Below are 19,010 nucleotides of genomic sequence, written 5' to 3' on the forward strand. Positions count from 1 at the left end.
GGTCTTAATTAATTAAATTTGCCTGGTGTGAAAATGAGAAACCACGGAAGACCATCTTCAGGGCTGCCGACAGTGGGGTTCGAACCCACTATCTCCCGAATACTGGATACTGGCCGCACTTAAGCAACTGCAGCTATCAAGCTCGGTGATTTAATTTGCAGTAGTTATTCATAGGTTTGCTTTCGCTTGGTAGGTCATGACCCTTCGGCGCTGTTGCGCAATGGAGTTTGGTTTTATTCATACATTTTACATTTTATTTGACAGGGTCCGAGTTGTAATTTTTTCAGGCGGGCCCGTATAACACAATGAGAGCAGCTCTGGCCCACAACCTTAGCCAGAATTGGTTGCAATCGTTACTGTGCTCTTGATGAGAGGAGACGGGTAGTGTCGTGTTTGATATCGTGTTTCTTTTGACGTCAGGTTATGTTTGGTATGTCAATATGTCAAAAGAAAAGGTTAAATGTACAGTCAGATATTTCGTAAAAAGTGGTTAAAGAATTAAAATTTAAAAGACTAGTTGGTTAAGCATCCTAGTAATCCCAAACACTACCTATTGGTAGTGCAATATAAATGCGAAAGTGTTAGACATTGTTTTTTTCCGTACTTATCAAAACCAATGAAAACAGTAATGAAAGTGAAAGTAACTTTCGAAACAGATTTGAGAATTTCCGGATGTGCTTTGCACTTTGAACTGCCAGCATATATTTTGAAAGAGAGTAGTACCATGTGGCTTCATATGCAACCACAGGACGTCAGATCTGCAGATCTGTTTCAGAGCATATAGTGCGGTGAGTGTTGAGTTAATCCCCTCTATTAACACAGTTGATATATGCTCTTTTACTTCAGTTCGAAATTTAGCAGATTTTGAACTAAAAATTGGTGGAGAAAATATTTATGGGCTGGCAACAGTGTTCCTCAGCTCCATTTGTGCTTGTACCGGTTGTCACTGGACCGGTAGCGTGTCACCGCGGAGCCATGATCCTCAGCTCCATCTGTTGCTGGACCGGTTTGTCACTGGACCGGCAGCGTGTCACCGCGCTCTGAATGCTATCCCATGCTCCTCAGCTCCATCTGTGGTTGGACCGGTTTGTCACTGGACCGGCAACGTGTCACTGCTCCAGTCGTGTCACTGGAGCAGTTGGAGCAGTGACACATTTTCTCTGGACCGTCACACCTCTATTCTAGATTATATTAGAGGTGGGGACGGAGCGAGTAATACCGATGAGTAATCCGGTTGTAGCGGTAGAGCGCACCACCGATCCCCTCCGCTTACAACTGCGAGTACTCGCGGAGGACCTGAGCACAGTGTAGCGCACAACACACGTACGAAAGTACCTGTATTCAATCTGTGTGTTTCGAATGTACGTATATATTTCCTACGCTTGTTATGTTTTGTAGATAATGTAACGTCTGTTAGATTATAGTTGTGGTGTTAGTGTGATATTTAAACATATTCGTAGATAGTAGTTATATTTTTAGAACATTTAAAGGAATTTAATGAAATTGTTACAGAACGTTGTTCCACAAATGCCACGAAAACCGTCGGATGTCTGGCAGTTTTTTGACATCACTGATAATAGGAAACACGCAAAATGCAAATTTTGTGCCCGCACATACGCGACGGGTGGTGGCACATCAAATATAATATAATATAATATAATATAATATAATATAATATGTCCGCCTCTGTGGTGTAGTGGTTAGCGTGATTAGCTGCCACCCCCGGAGGCCCGGGTTCGATTCCCGGCTCTGCCACTAAATTTGAAAAGTGGTACGAGGGCTGGAACGGGGTCCACTCAGCCTCGGGAGGTCAACTGAGTAGAGGTGGGTTCGATTCCCACCTCAGCCATCCTGGAAGTGGTTTTCCGTGGTTTCCCACTTCTCCTCCAGGCGAATGCCGGGATGGTACCTAACTTAAGGCCACGGCCGCTTCCTTCCCTCTTCCTTGCCTATCCCTTCCATTCTTCCCATCCCTCCACAAGGCCCCTGTTCAGCATAGCAGGTGAGGCCGCCTGGGCGAGGTACTGGTCATACTCCCCAGTTGTATCCCCCGACCAAGAGTCTGAAGCTCCAGGACACTGCCCTTGAGGCGGTAGAGGTAGGATCCCTCGCTAAGTCCGAGGGAAAAACCGAACCTGGAGGGTAAACAGATGATGATGATGATAATATAATATAATATAATATAATATAATATAATAACTGCATTTATGGAAGCATTCTACTGATAGCTGTTTGGCATTGGGACGTGTAGTAGTATGTTATCAGATCTGTTTTGTAATCACATTTGCAAAGAAGGACATTCCAGTCAACGTTCATTTACGTAATTACTTTTGTCATCCTGTAGATGAAATTATGTCAGTGTTTTTCATTATATTCTGATAAGATTCTTTATATTCAGGTTATTCTTCTCATTAACAGTGTACCGAATCACATGAACTTACGAAATAATTGTTAATACATTACTTTTCTGTTAACTTCCAATCCCCTTGTATACAAACCCTTTCGGTAGGTATGCGCCATACTTTGTTTCACTATTCGAATGAGTTAATTATACGAGTTACTAACATTTATTCCACATACTACCTCCTACTCCCTAGCAGTTACGTATATAACAATTATAGTGAATATATATGCAGTTATTTACAGTTGTTACGTTGTGAGAGAAGGGTATTAATAGGGGGATGCAATACCTTCACAGTGCCATACCTATAACGTGTTTAAAAGTCCCGCGTCAGGACATTCACTCGGTAGTTCACTCGGTACTACCGGGTGATGACGTCACAACAACTGCTCCGCTCCGCTCCGCTCCGTCCCCAGCACTAGATTATATCAATATATGGGGTTAAGCAGGAACTTGGTGAAAATATGATAACATTGCTTTCGGATACCCACTATATTGTGCCCGTCGTAGTCAGTCTGCGAACACGAGACACCCCAGGGGTGCTCAGTTCGGTGGCTGTAGGCTTATAAAATAAATGAATGTGGCAGGATTATCATAGGGTTCATCAAATAAGCACGTTCCAAGTATAGAACAAATGTGACACTTTTATTTAATTAAATGCAATATTGGCCATCCTGAAATCTATGATTATGATTATGATCGTTACGTTATGGAATTTTATATGGCTCTTGATGTAACAAACCTATGTGCAAACAAATGGGATGGTACACGACAGTTATTTCCCTGACATTCTAACAGAGTATTTACATTGTGAAAAAAAAATTTTCTCGTCTTTAAAGTTATTAAATTATTGGTTTAAAGTTGAATTAAAAATTTTCATTCAGAAAAAATGAGGTCTGGGCCAAGCCTTCATCGACAATCTGGAAAAAATGCAGTAATTGTAAGAACGAATATAATAAAGAAATATCCAAGATTCAAAAAGTTAACACTCATAGCAAAAATAAAATTTACAGTCGTTGTCTTAACAATAAAATGAAAAGTTGAATTTGCCTTGGTTTTCTCTAAGTTAATCCGAGACGTCGGATATACCTGTTCACGTCATCTCACATCTCTTTCCGTGAGAATTTATACTGAACGTTAAGTATTTGACCAATAATGAAACAAAATAAAACGCCTCCTGGGCTTGCAAACGTAAGTAAATGGGGAGAATACCATTCATGTGGAAATCCTGTCCACTATCAATCGATAATATCAGTGTCACATATTTCAGAACAGAACACATAAAAAAATAATCCTCTAAATACTAACAAATTACTACTTCTACAGCTAACTACGGAAATTGTCAAGAAGACTGTAAGTACCAAGAAGAAAATATCTACACTATGTACATGTCGACGAGTGTCGATCAACCGTATTACTCTCCTATTAACAAATTTATTGAGTTACAACAAGATTGAGTTATCACATGAGAGCGAAAAATTGCATCAACGAATGAGCTGATATAGTCACGAATCAGATATTATTTAGATATTTCGTCGAAGACCTGTTCTTTAGACCTAAGGCCTTCTCGAACATTCATCTGTACCTTGAGCTTGAAATTACTGGATTACTTGAGAAAAGTTGGGATATTCCCACGAATTAAAAAGTACATCAATTAACATGGACTTTCATTTTCTTCATCTGAAGACACTAACATTAGACTACACTGCATTTATCGCGAATAATCCATTAACATGTGAAAAGCTCAGTTTCACGAAGATTTGTGCCATGCACAATTATTCCATATACTCTACACGTACAGTGTACCACAATGACGACCCTAACTTGTCGCATCCTAATCTCAAATATGTGTAGCCATGAAATATCAGGACCTACCAACGTCCTACAAATACATAATATCCACTTAAAAGTGTCTCGATGATTAATTACTCCAACTAATTATCACATGCTCCCAATGCACATGTTCACATTAAATTCGTACATAGAATTCGGACTCAATATCCCGATGACACGTTGTCTCAGACACGAGGTACAAGTAGAAGTTCCATTACAAGGAAAATATAGAAAATGTGGACGAAATATCCTACCATTAAATCCATCAGACATAAATTAATTCATATTCGTGACGAAATTTACTCAATAAGCAAAGATGGTGTCGATAACACATGGATAACTCTATCAGAACCCTCACTGTCAAATTCATGGCCACATGGTCATTAAGTAATCACATGTGTCAGTTTTACGACGTATTCGAGCAAATAAACAACCATAAAATGTGTCAAAATAGCTTACTAAGAAGAAAGAAAGAATGGAACAAAACTACATAGAACAGATATAAATGAGACGTAATCGACTTAACTTATAGAGAAATCTTCATGTCTGGAAGTCTGGGTTCTCAATCAGCCATGCCACGACGAAAGAATCTGCATCCCGACGCCGCCAACGATGGTCAAAGGTTTAGAACTTCATGGTGAAGCACTGGTAATCCATGATGCGAAGTTCCGTCCTCTTCTGGAAATATTCACGTCCACGTCTTCCGCGTCCACTCGTAAGAAAGCTGAAACTTACACAAAATGCTTTAGAGTAGGCTCCAAACACACACGTAACTGTATTTTGGAAATGACACGTACTTAAGGGATTAATATCTGCACATTCGACGTCTGATCACAGCACTGTTCTAAATTGTATCCAATTTTCAGACGTGTAGAGCACAGGAGTGAAGCCAGTATTCACGACGTTCCACGCTGAGCGACTGAAGGTGATAGTCCAGGAACACGCCAGTGTGTGAGAATGAGTATTCGTATCACATGACTTAAATATCATGTCTGGTGCACATGCACGGAAGTAAAGTCAATTTAGACACTAAATTCTTCTACTGTACGAATCTACACTTCATCACCATTTCAGCCACAAGGTCGTGTAAATTATTCCAAAATTTCAGTTTTTAATTTATATCCTCCAAATGTGCTATTCTTTTATCCAGTTTATTTTGATTTAATCCTTGAGCCTTCCGTAATTATGCACGCCGCCACCAAAGATATTACAAATATTTCATTCATATCGTTCCTCGCAATTACAGGTGACACGCGCTGGCCTCCTTCTTTCACTCGCCAACCTTCATTTTTTTTTTTATTCCGTTAGCCAGCCGGCCGCTCTCCGCACAAAAAAACTCGTTCTCGCCCTTGTCCAAGGTCGCGCGCACCCCATCTCGCCGACAAGCGAACACAAGCCGCACCAACACCTGTTCACTCATTTGTGGCCTCACGGTCACATCCACCTCTTACTGGGACAAAAAATTTTAAACAAGGTTAAAAATTTTTAGATCACGTTCATTCCTTAAAATGTGGTCTGTATGCTGTCTACCTCACTGTTTAATTTTCCACGGTGTTAATAATTTCCAAGCATCTGTCAGTTGTCTGAACGGTAATCATTCTGCACGACACAAACTGGTATTTCTTCGACAGCCGACCTGTGTCTTTTCTTTTTCTTTCTTCACTCTTCTGCTTTACGGTAGAGTCTTAGGTTCGAGGCATTGAATATAACTGGTCGTAGGAGAGTAATAGTTTGATATCTTCACATTGGAGTTTTTCTTCTGGCACCCTGATTTTCAGGTTGATATTGTGGTGCCGAGGGATTTAATCTATCGTCGTGAGGTGAATTCCGGTGTCGCTGGAACTGTAGGCTCTCGGCTCCCATCACATCTGGATCGGTGTCTTGATTATGAATGGCGTCCTTCCATTTTGAGCCCTTCTCAGTTTCCTTCCTTAATTCTTCAATGTACCTCATGCTTTCTCGATGACGGTTCTCCATCTCGTCTCTGAAATTCTGGTTGTTACGATCCGAATAATATCTAGGCCTATCATAGGGCCTATTCCGTCTGTAGTCCTGTGGTCGATCCCGTGTCCTGTAATTTCCCCTTCTTCGGACATTCTTCGGATCTTCCATCCTGTCCTCTCTGGGTCTCGTTCTTCTCTCTTCCCATCGACGGTCGTACGCTCTGGGATAGTTTTTGTACTCTTTAGGTCCACTCTGATTTCCGTTTTCAGGCATTGGAGTCGAATTCCGGTTTTTCGGAGTGTCTATTACGTTGACCTGGTAAATATTGCTCCTTTGAGTTTTCGGTACTGTTGAGACATTCACGGTATGGTCGAGCTGTCTGAGGATGGCCTCAGCCTGCACCGCGGTCTGAACATTAGCAGCAATGAGTAAACGCTGTACTTCCACAGGAAACTGCTTTGTTATCGCTTGAACCAACTCATTTTCAGATGGTGGAGTGTCGAGGTCTTTCATTCGTCGTACTTGATTACAGAAGTAATTAGCGTACTGCGTCTGCCCATCTATGGAATATTTTCGTGAATACAAATCCAACCGTAGTGCTTGTTGCAGATCCGCTCCCCAGTATCTCTGTAGGAATAAGCGCTTGAAACCTTCATAGTCTTCAAACGTATAACGGAAAGCATGGTACCAGTTGAGCACGTCTCCCTCTAAAAATTTCTCCGCTGTTCGCAGATGTTTTTCAGTAGGGATCTTCTGTTCACGAATATATTCATCAAGGTCCCTAATGAAATTTTTAGGTGTGACCCCGTTTAAGTTGTTGAATTTTCTAGGCCTGTCCTCGCTCATTCGGATAAAATTAATGATTTGCGGTACACTTTGGGCCGGTGTAGTATTGAGATTTACTGTGGTTTGTTCAATGTGGGTAATATTCTGAGACGATTCAGCTACGGGCGATATTCCTTCTGTTACAGTAGATTTAGCCTGTACGACCTCTTCGACATTACTCTGTCGGTCCATTAATGATGTCACTAAGACTCTAGTGCTCCTATCCTGCAACTTCAAGAATCCTACTTCTTTTTCTAATTTTTGGAGGGCGTCCATATTTTCCTCCATCTTCTGTTTCCCGGACTTGACATCTCCGGCAAGATTAATAATTTGTTCGAGTATTTCCGACTTGTCCTTGTCAATCATGCTCTTGATATCATCGAACTGGAGTGAAATATCTTGTATCTCCATTTGGTTGACTGAGATACTGTCCTTTACGGAACGGAGATCATCGTCGACCTTCTCTTTTATTTTCTTTAAGTCTTCTGTGACCTCTCCTCTAAGATTTTTCACTTGTTCTGACATCTCTTCTTGTGCCGTAGAAATCTCCACCTTTATAACATCTATCTCCTTCCTCACAGATTCAATGTTATTTCTGACTAGGACTACGTCACTCTGAAGAGCGGTGACCTTCCCGGTGATAACCTTATTATCCTCTTTAATCTGGCTGGTCAAAGTAACAACTTGTTCCAGGGTTTTTTTCTGATTTTCCCTGCACTCTAACACGATATTGTCAATCCGACAACTTGTTTCCTCCAGTTTTGCATATAGTTCGTCACGACCTTTTTTTGCCTCTTCCTGTATCGCAGCACCCATAATGTTCATTTTTTGACTCAATCGTTCATTACTATCTTCCTGAATTTTCCTAAATTCCTCTTTATTCTCGTCCTGTATTTTCCCAAATTCCTCTTTATTCTCCTCCTGTGCTCTCCTACTCTCTTCCTGCATTTTTCTGAGTTCCTCTTTATTCTCCTCCTGTGCTCTCCTACTCTCTACTGTCATAGTCTCTAATAACTTCCTAATCTCCTCGAGATCCATTCTATTATTCATAAAGTGACCTGTGTCAGCAAACGCCGAAATGCAGAAACTTTCCCCCCAGACATGTTGATTGTGATAAGGCAAATTCAAGTTTCATGAAGAAGATTCCTAACCCTCATTTTTCCATGTGAAACACATCGTCATAAGTAAAATATTCTGAAAATTCCGCGTACTCTGTTAGAATTCTACCTAACTGGGATGGCATTAAATCTGAAATGAACCTGCCGAACCTTGAATAATTAGTAATTTGAGCAAGTCAATTTAAACCACGTGGAGAAGCAATTAATCAAATTCCACGATGGATTAAGCCACTTTTTAAGCTACAAATCGAGCCCCACGGAAGGGACTAGCCACTAAGATGCCCCACGGATGGGAAAAGCCACTAAGATGTGCCCGTCGTAGTCAGTCTGCGAACACGAGACACCCCAGGGGTGCTCAGTTCGGTGGCTGTAGGCTTATAAAATAAATGAATGTGGCAGGATTATCATAGGGTTCATCAAATAAGCACGTTCCAAGTATAGAACAAATGTGACACTTTTATTTAATTAAATGCAATATTGGCCATCCTGAAATCTATGATTATGATTATGATCGTTACGTTATGGAATTTTATATGGCTCTTGATGTAACAAACCTATGTGCAAACAAATGGGATGGTACACGACAGTTATTTCCCTGACATTCTAACAGAGTATTTACATTGTGAAAAAAAAATTTTTTCTCGTCTTTAAAGTTATTAAATTATTGGTTTAAAGTTGAATTAAAAATTTTCATTCAGAAAAAATGAGGTCTGGGCCAAGCCTTCATCGACAATCTGGAAAAAATGCAGTAATTGTAAGAACGAATATAATAAAGAAATATCCAAGATTCAAAAAGTTAACACTCATAGCAAAAATAAAATTTACAGTCGTTGTCTTAACAATAAAATGAAAAGTTGAATTTGCCTTGGTTTTCTCTAAGTTAATCCGAGACGTCGGATATACCTGTTCACGTCATCTCACATCTCTTTCCGTGAGAATTTATACTGAACGTTAAGTATTTGACCAATAATTAAACAAAATAAAACGCCTCCTGGGCTTGCAAACGTAAGTAAATGGGGAGAATACCATTCATGTGGAAATCCTGTCCACTATCAATCGATAATATCAGTGTCACATATTTCAGAACAGAACACATAAAAAAATAATCCTCTAAATACTAACAAATTACTACTTCTACAGCTAACTACGGAAATTGTCAAGAAGACTGTAAGTACCAAGAAGAAAATATCTACACTATGTACATGTCGACGAGTGTCGATCAACCGTATTACTCTCCTATTAACAAATTTATTGAGTTACAACAAGATTGAGTTATCACATGAGAGCGAAAAATTGCATCAACGAATGAGCTGATATAGTCACGAATCAGATATTATTTAGATATTTCGTCGAAGACCTGTTCTTTAGACCTAAGGCCTTCTCGAACATTCATCTGTACCTTGAGCTTGAAATTACTGGATTACTTGAGAAAAGTTGGGATATTCCCACGAATTAAAAAGTACATCAATTAACATGGACTTTCATTTTCTTCATCTGAAGACACTAACATTAGACTACACTGCATTTATCGCGAATAATCCATTAACATGTGAAAAGCTCAGTTTCACGAAGATTTGTGCCATGCACAATTATTCCATATACTCTACACGTACAGTGTACCACAATGACGACCCTAACTTGTCGCATCCTAATCTCAAATATGTGTAGCCATGAAATATCAGGACCTACCAACGTCCTACAAATACATAATATCCACTTAAAAGTGTCTCGATGATTAATTACTCCAACTAATTATCACATGCTCCCAATGCACATGTTCACATTAAATTCGTACATAGAATTCGGACTCAATATCCCGATGACACGTTGTCTCAGACACGAGGTACAAGTAGAAGTTCCATTACAAGGAAAATATAGAAAATGTGGACGAAATATCCTACCATTAAATCCATCAGACATAAATTAATTCATATTCGTGACGAAATTTACTCAATAAGCAAAGATGGTGTCGATAACACATGGATAACTCTATCAGAACCCTCACTGTCAAATTCATGGCCACATGGTCATTAAGTAATCACATGTGTCAGTTTTACGACGTATTCGAGCAAATAAACAACCATAAAATGTGTCAAAATAGCTTACTAAGAAGAAAGAAAGAATGGAACAAAACTACATAGAACAGATATAAATGAGACGTAATCGACTTAACTTATAGAGAAATCTTCATGTCTGGAAGTCTGGGTTCTCAATCAGCCATGCCACGACGAAAGAATCTGCATCCCGACGCCGCCAACGATGGTCAAAGGTTTAGAACTTCATGGTGAAGCACTGGTAATCCATGATGCGAAGTTCCGTCCTCTTCTGGAAATATTCACGTCCACGTCTTCCGCGTCCACTCGTAAGAAAGCTGAAACTTACACAAAATGCTTTAGAGTAGGCTCCAAACACACACGTAACTGTATTTTGGAAATGACACGTACTTAAGGGATTAATATCTGCACATTCGACGTCTGATCACAGCACTGTTCTAAATTGTATCCAATTTTCAGACGTGTAGAGCACAGGAGTGAAGCCAGTATACTTACTTACTTACTTCAATGCTTTCATTCCCCACCCTGAAGGGGTGGGGCGGGCCACCTAGAGGGTGTCGCCCTCTCTCTGGCCAAGAGATGCGGGCGGGTTGGGGAGATGTGATGGAAGAAGGAGGTGGGTAAAGGATGTGGAGAGTTAGGAGATGGGAGAGGAATTGTGCCTATGCCTGGGTATTACACAATTGCTTTATTTAAGTCATAAGTACATGATACATAAAACATATATGATTTACGAAAGGGTGTGAGGGATAAGGGGGTGTGCAAGGGGGAGAGATGAAGTGTAGAAGGAAGTGCTGGGGTAAAGGTGCAAGGTAAAGAGATGAAGGCTGGCTGTCATGTGATTAAGTGAAGTGAGGAGAAGTCGAAGGAGTTCAAACGTTGGGATGGTTGGGGGGATGAAACCAGTCGGAGGAAGGGGAGGACAAACTGGTGGAGATGGGTAAACAGGAGGAGGGTCCGGCCGGGGTCGGCGACGAGGAAAGGTAAATCGGGTCGAAGGTTGGGGAGGCGAACGGGAGGGTTCCACACGATGGTGACGGTCATATAGCTTGATCCCATGAGTGATGAGTTGGTTCACGTCTTCGGGCGTCGGCAGGTGGAGGCGAACTAAAAACGTTGGACCATCAGCGTTGTGTATCCGAAGTGCTCGTTGTACGGGCAGTCCTTGCTGACGGAGGTGAGTAGCGATGATGTCAGTAGGAATACTTGGGTCCACCCCGCAAGCAACACAGCTGTAGTTATGAGTACGGTTGGGCGACGGTGGTGGTGATGGTGAATTGGCCATGTTTGTTGAAGTCCCAGTGTTTGTTCGCTCGGCAGGTGGCTGGGAGGTTATACACTGAGGTCTTGGTTGATCAGTGGTGGGAGGGTTAGGGAGTGTAGACATCATAAGGGGTAAAGGATGGGATAGAGTTGTAGTGGTGGTAGGGTGGGTTGGGGAGGTGGATGCAGTGGTGGTGGTGACGGTGGTGGTAGTAGTTGTGGTGGTAACAGGGTTGGTATGACTAGGGAACAACGGTGGCGATGGAGGAGGGGGTGAGGTTACGACGGGCGAAGCAGTTGTAACAGGCGTAGTAGGTTCATCTTCTGGCAGCTTGGCTAATATATATGATGGAGTAGAGGTCGCTCGGTATCGGTAGCCATGGAGGAGCGCTCCGGTTGCTTGGAGGCGATTGCGGTCGTCTTCAAAGGCAAAATACAGAAGTACATCGGGAGATGGGTCGGGGCCATCATAGAGCCGTGAGGCGCTATGGACGCCGGTCCCGCGGAGGGCAGTCTGGATGTCGTCGTTGGAGAGAGCAAGGCTGACTTCTTCGATGACACAGGTATACATGGTGGGAGGCCGACTTCCAACTAGGTGTCAGGCCGTTATGCGTGTTTGGGATCGGCGGGGTGAAATAGTAGAGGTGTGGAATCACCCGGCCGAACAAAAAGAGACCTTGCGTGGAGAAGCGTTTTTGTGTCTTCGCACGCTGAGCGACTGAAGGTGATAGTCCAGGAACACGCCAGTGTGTGAGAATGAGTATTTTTTTTTTTTTTGCTTTCATTCCCCCCCCGATCTCTCGGGCCGGGAGAAGGGAAAAGAAGTAGAAGGTGTGATAGAAGAGGAAGATGGGGATAGCGATGTAAATATTCATGAGGAAGTAACGGTGGGTCTTCTTAGCTGGGGAGATGGGAACGATAGGAAGTGTGCTCGAGGAGTGAAGTTTAAATGAATGTAGCAGGGTGGAAATGGAATGTGAGGAGTTGCAGAATTGTTGTGATATTGTTAAGGGAAGTGATGAGGAGTCGGATGATATCTAGCGTTGGAGGTGGTGGAGGGAAGAAATTAGGTGGGGAAAGGCGTGGGCAAACGGGTGTACTAGGTTGGAAAGGAGGAATTGGCCGGGGGCGGCAATATGGTGGGTTGAAACGTTGGCGAATAGGTTGAGGTGGGGAGAGAGAGGGCTCAACTTTATGACGATGGCGATAGATGTAAGCTCCATTGGCAATAAGTCGTTGGACATCTTCGGCAGTTGGAAGGTGTATGCGGACCATATACGTCGGGCCGGAGGAGTTCTTGATCCGAAAGACGCGACGAACTGGGACGCCTTCGGCTTGAAGTTCCTGGAGAATCGTTCGAGCTGATAGAGCAGGATCCTCTCCGCGTATCACACAGCTGTACATGGTGTGACAGGTCGATGAGGACTGCGTGGATGGTGGTGCAGCGGAGGCTGCTGCGTCGGCGGCGTGCGTAGATGGTGGTGACGAAGGCAGTGCTGCAGCTGTAGACGGAGATGTCTCAGTGGGTTGGTTCAGGTGTTGAGGTCCTTCAGGGCTAGGGCAGACAGGGAGGAAAGAAGTCATGAGAGGAGAAGGATGGCATGTTATAACAGTTGTGACCGGGACAGAAGGATAGAGAGGGATGGAGGGCGTGCTGGTCGTTGCGATGGTAGTGGTGATGGTGGTGCTGGTGGTGGTGGCGATGGGAGTTGTGTAGAAATGAGAGGAAGATGGTTGGGACGGAGTCCACTGTGGTGGTGTTTCGTTGGCAAAGTACGAAGGACAAGATGTCACTCGGTGGATCTGGCTGTCCAAGTAGATTCCGCTGGCGAGAAAATGTGAAACGGCGTCAGCTGAGTGGAGATGTAGCAGGACCCGACGTGTAGGGACGAAGTCTTGCAGTATCCTTGAGACGCTTCGGGCTGGGACGTGTGCCATTTGGAGTTTGGCAAGTAAGTCCTGGTCAGAGAGAGCGGGATCGATGTCATGGAGCACGCAGCTGGGCATGGTGCTGGGGAGGCTGACTACCAACTAGGTGTCGGCCTAATATGCTGATTGAATCGGCGGGAAGCTAAGTTATAGATGGTGAGCCACCCGGCCGAGCAAAAATGATTTGAAGGTGCGACGGAGTTCGGTGCAATCCAAATCAGAGGAGAGAGTGTTGAAAGAGAGTCACCCAGAGCTCCATGAGTATTCGTATCACATGACTTAAATATCATGTCTGGTGCACATGCACGGAAGTAAAGTCAATTTAGACACTAAATTCTTCTACTGTACGAATCTACACTTCATCACCATTTCAGCCACAAGGTCGTGTAAATTATTCCAAAATTTCAGTTTTTAATTTATATCCTCCAAATGTGCTATTCTTTTATCCAGTTTATTTTGATTTAATCCTTGAGCCTTCCGTAATTATGCACGCCGCCACCAAAGATATTACAAATATTTCATTCATATCGTTCCTCGCAATTACAGGTGACACGCGCTGGCCTCCTTCTTTCACTCGCCAACCTTCATTTTTTTATTTTTATTCCGTTAGCCAGCCGGCCGCTCTCCGCACAAAAAAACTCGTTCTCGCCCTTGTCCAAGGTCGCGCGCACCCCATCTCGCCGACAACCGAACACAAGCCGCACCAACACCTGTTCACTCATTTGTGGCCTCACGGTCACAATATAGAATCGTAGACTGCGATGGGAGTTTTGCCGTGCGACTAGACTGCTGTATTTCGTTCATTCTCACTTGCGCGTAAAAACGTCAAAATTTATGCCATGATATTTGCTATAATGTTGTGAGTAGTAATGTCGGGATTGCTAATATGTATAACTTATTTCTTCAACTCATCCTCATACTTCCTGTCTTTATATAGCACAATATTTTTTTTCACCATTATATATAGTCAGTTTACTCAATAAACATTATATAGTATCGCAATATTTCTATAATCGAGTTAACACGGCACTGACACAACGCAGGAAATTCGCTGCTGTAGTCTATTTACTATATTTACGATATATCTGTGGCTTTCTGTCGATATTCTTTGGTGTTTGGACATCATTTTCAGACTTGGGTCAAATAAAATATTAGTTTCATTACACCTGAACTTTATCCTTTAGATTATAATTTGAAGAACATTTAATAATAAGAGACAGATTATCTAATAGAAATATCACTTTTGATTAATAGTGATCTAATACGCGGTCACCCTAAGTTCTAGATTATCTTGACTAGGCAAGTATTTTTATCCGATTCACATATGCAATTATGTATGTGTGAAGTAATTTTAAGCAATAATGAATTATTTTTTTACTTAGCTTGAGCAAGACCAACTTTGTCTTCGCCTGAGTAAAGAAATGCTAGATTCCGTAACCGACGTCAATGACATTCTCTTCTTGGAATTTCCCGACTAAATAGTCATTTTCTTCAAGTCACATTTCGTTTGGGCACCCCTGTCCTTCCAATCGATTCGAAATTCGAATTGACTCCTTAAATCGGTCTAAAACTGAATTAGATAACCTATATCGTGGGTGAAGCTGTCTGTAACGTAGTGCAAGAGTGAGGTTCTCTCCGATAATATTTGAAGTATTTCTCATTGGAGCGCTTGTAGGATGAACGATCAGAAATACATGTGGAGTTATGCTGGAACAGCGATGCTGATTTCAATTTGGTCCCAGACCACCGTTCAGAAGCAGCTTAAGGCTACTCTAAGAAATCAGGGCATATGGGATAATATAGCACGATTTATGTGTCGGAAAGGATTTAATGTAAATGGAAGACAGTGCCGCACGCGTATTAAAAATATCCTTGTTCGTTATAGGGAAGCAAAGAAATCCGGCAATATATCGGGAACTGGTATTGAACCTTATTTTCATGATATAGATCGTGTAATGACATTAAGAAATGCCCCAATACCCTGTAGTGCTTTGCCGTACGTACCTCCAGGTAGGCAAATAAAATATGTATACTGTTTTCTTGTCAGAATGTAGGGATGCTCTCCACAGTGCTAAACAATTGAAGATAAAGTTGACATCAGGAAGACCCTATTAAAATATCTTAAATACTGGTTGGTGATTTGTTTTATTTTGTATATATAGGCAGAATGCATAAACTTGCATTGTAAATTCTCTACTTGATTTCAACTAAATTTATTTATTTCCTTTCATAAGGGGCACATTAAAGCAAGAGACAGCTGGGAACAGACAGTGAGTGGCCTGCTGTATAGGAAAACTGGAATGATCATGTGGCAACTACAGAATATCAAGATGAAACTGATATTGCTTAACTTGCACTTTGGCTTTCCAACTTACTCCGTGGCATTACAGCTCTTGAAAGGCCTTGGCCTCCTTGAACACTTATGCCTTTATTTTGTTTATTTATTTATTGCACGGTATGGACTAAATTTTTACCCAGCATCTTCTCCAGGTCCTCTGCTTCCTCCTCATTCAGCATCTTTGAAAATTTTCTTGACCCTCCTTATCCTTTGGAATTCTTTCCACGTGACCCATGAATCGCAATCTGTTACTTGTAATTTCCAAAACAATACCTGATCTGTTGTACTGTTTTCTAGTCTCTCCATTGTCCCTTACACTCCAAAATCTGCTAATCATTCACTGGACCATACATTTTTCCTAAGCATTATCATTTCCTTACCAGTTCCTCATCTCTGTATATCAGGTCTCACCGCAGTACAATACACTATTAACTTAGGTTACTACTAACACTTTTTGCTTCAAAAATTAACGTTATTTACCAGCAACTATTCTCATATATATATATATATATCGCTTTACTTGTAATAAACATATTTTCTGCTTTCGTATCCAACTTTCATTGGTCAAATTTTATCCTCTTCTACATTGGTTCTAAAAGGGTCATCATGTACTTTCTCTTCTGTTGTAACCTTTTTTACCATATATTAATTTTTTCACATCAGACCCTTTCCAAGTCATTTGATAAGGCTGCTGACTTACGTGTTGAAGCTTTAAACCATAGCTTTTTTTTTTAAATACCACTATTATGTATCATTTACAATTGGTAAGTTTAAATACTTCCAGTTTCAGACTTGGCTCGAGCACCAACTGAGCCTATGGCTCATACATAGAGAAGCAGCTGATAGCAGTAGATTTATCTCTGGGTCCATGATATGGCGATGGGATCTCACATGACACCTCCTTCACGTTCTTATGCTAACCACTTTAAGTGAAGAGGAAAATTCCTCACTATCCAGCTCTTAAGTCCCTATAATGGTCCAGCTTGTATTGTAGATGTTGTCTTTAATATGGATGAACCAATTGGAAAGCTATCATTCATTCATTCATTCATTCATTCATTCCAGACTTAAGCATGCCCCTCCCAAACCCCAACCCCCCTATCTCACTCACTCTATCATTTTTCCTACCTTACATTACTCTTCTGCATCTTTAGCTGATAGTCTGGCTCCTTGTCTGAAAGGTCAGTTTAGTCAGCTTCATTTCAGAGGGCTCTGGATTTGATTTCGTGTCCAATATTTCCGCAGGTCATATATCACACACAACACTACCCTCCACCCCAAAAGCATAAATATTTGTGGATGCATCAGTCATTTTCATTCATGCAAAGCTTCCCCTCCTACTTTTAGATCCATGGCTTTGGACAGAGCATTGGCAGAGTTAAATCTTCCCCATTTTCTTCAAACCCACTATCCGATATGAGGATGAAAGCTTCATCCATGGTATACAGTTTCCCATGCATTATGAAATACGATACCGATACCACACTGCGTTGAAGGTACCTTTATAAGCGCTAATGCATTGGCGGCGAACAACAGTTATGTGGCAAATGATGAGCGTGAAGGTCACTTGAACCCTTACTTTCTGATTGCCCCTGAGATTTGGTGACTGCTGGTAACTATAGACTCGCAAAACAACTGCTAGATATCATGAAGGTTGATCTTCTCCAGTAGTTTGTCATAGCGAAGCACAGATTAGCTAGTTAAAAAAGGTTAAAAATAAAAAATTGTATCACTAGACTAGTGTTATTTTGCCACAGCGTATGATAAAATGACTCCTAAAAATGACAAACGTACGCTGTGTACACAAAAATCAGAAAAAAGTGCTTAAAACCACTGATTAGAGTCTTTAAAACAGAATAACACACATACATTCAATCAATCAGTCACTACTGATCTGCATTTAGGGCAGTTACCCAGGTGGCAGATTCCCTATCTGTTGTTTTCCTAGCCTTTTCTTAATTTCCTTCTTGTTATACTTAAAATTACACTTTAAAACATGCCCTTGAAATAGAATTATCCTTGTAAAAGTGGTCTTTTATATAAATCCATTGTTAATGTTAGTCTTGCAGACAATTCAGACATGCTGGTTGAGGTGTCATGTTGTTTGTTTGAGTCATCAGTCCATAGACTGATTTGATGCAGCCCTCCATGCCACCCTATCCGGTGCTAACCTTTTCATTTCTACGTAACTATTGCATCCTACATCTGCTCTAATCTTCTTGTCATATTCATACCTTGGTCTACCCCTACCGTTCTTACCACCTACACTTCCTTCAAAAACCAACTGAACAAGTCCTGGGTGTCATAAGATGTGTCCTATCTCTTCTTCTCGTCAAATTTAGCCAAATCGATCTCCTCTCACCAATTCGATTCAGTATCTCTTCATTCGTGATTCGATCTATCCATCTCACCTTCAGCATTCTTCTGTAACACCACATTTGAAAAGCTTCTATTCTCTTTCTTTCTGAGCTAGTTATCGTCCATGTTTCACTTCCATACAATGCCACGCTCCACACGAAAGTCTTAAAGAACATCTTTCTAATTCCGATATCAATGTTTGAAGCGAGCAAATTTCTTTTCTTAAGAAAGCTCTTCCTTGCTTGTGCTAGTCTGCATTTTATGTCCTTACTTCTGCCATCGTTGGTTATTTTACTACCCAAGTAACAATATTCATCTACTTCCTTTAAGACTTCATTTCCTAATCTAATATTTCCTACATCAACTGCCTTCGTTCGACTGCACTCCATTACTTTTGTTTTGGACTTATTTATTTTCTTCCTGTACTCCTTACCCAAGACTTCATCCATACCATTCAGCAACTTCTCGAGATCTTCCGCAGTCTCAGATAAAATAACAATATCATCGGCAAATCTCAAGGTTTTGATTTCCTCTCCTTGGACTGTGATTCCCTTTCCAAATTTCTCTTTGTTTTCCTTTACTGCCTGTTCTATGTAAACATTGAAAAAGAGAGGGGACAAACTGCAGCCTTGCCTCACTCCTTTCTGGATTGCTGCTTCTTTTTCAAAGCCCTTGATTCTTATCACTGCAGACTGATTTTTATACAGATTGTAGATAATTCTTCGTTCTCGGTATCATATTAATCTAATTTTTATAGAAGAGGGGTCTCCTGATGGCCGAAAGAAAGTTGCATTGAAAAATGCAGGTATCTTGAATAAAAGGAGGGCGAGAATGTTTTCTATCTCTTCCTGCTTACATTTTAGGCCCTTGTCATAATTCCACCTTGTTTTTGTCAGTTTCTTTATCTTCTTCTTCTTCTTCTCCTTCTTCTTCTTATTCTAGACTCT

General features: G+C 41.4%; 1 protein-coding gene across 1 annotated transcript in view; it reads left to right on the forward strand.

Annotated features, from left to right (window-relative positions):
- The first annotated feature begins 14,943 nt into the window (after positions 1 to 14,943).
- The window catches only part of LOC136872673 (uncharacterized), a 108,786-nt gene continuing 104,719 nt past the window's right edge, over positions 14,944 to 19,010 (forward strand). Inside the window, exon 1 of the mRNA XM_067146484.2 lies at positions 14,944 to 15,377. Within this exon, the coding sequence (XP_067002585.2) occupies positions 15,044 to 15,377 (334 nt within the window). The 5' untranslated portion in view covers positions 14,944 to 15,043. The remainder of the gene's footprint in view (positions 15,378 to 19,010) is intronic.

This window comes from Anabrus simplex, chromosome 4 (assembly GCF_040414725.1).
Source record: "Anabrus simplex isolate iqAnaSimp1 chromosome 4, ASM4041472v1, whole genome shotgun sequence".
NCBI classification, from domain to species: domain Eukaryota; kingdom Metazoa; phylum Arthropoda; class Insecta; order Orthoptera; family Tettigoniidae; genus Anabrus; species Anabrus simplex.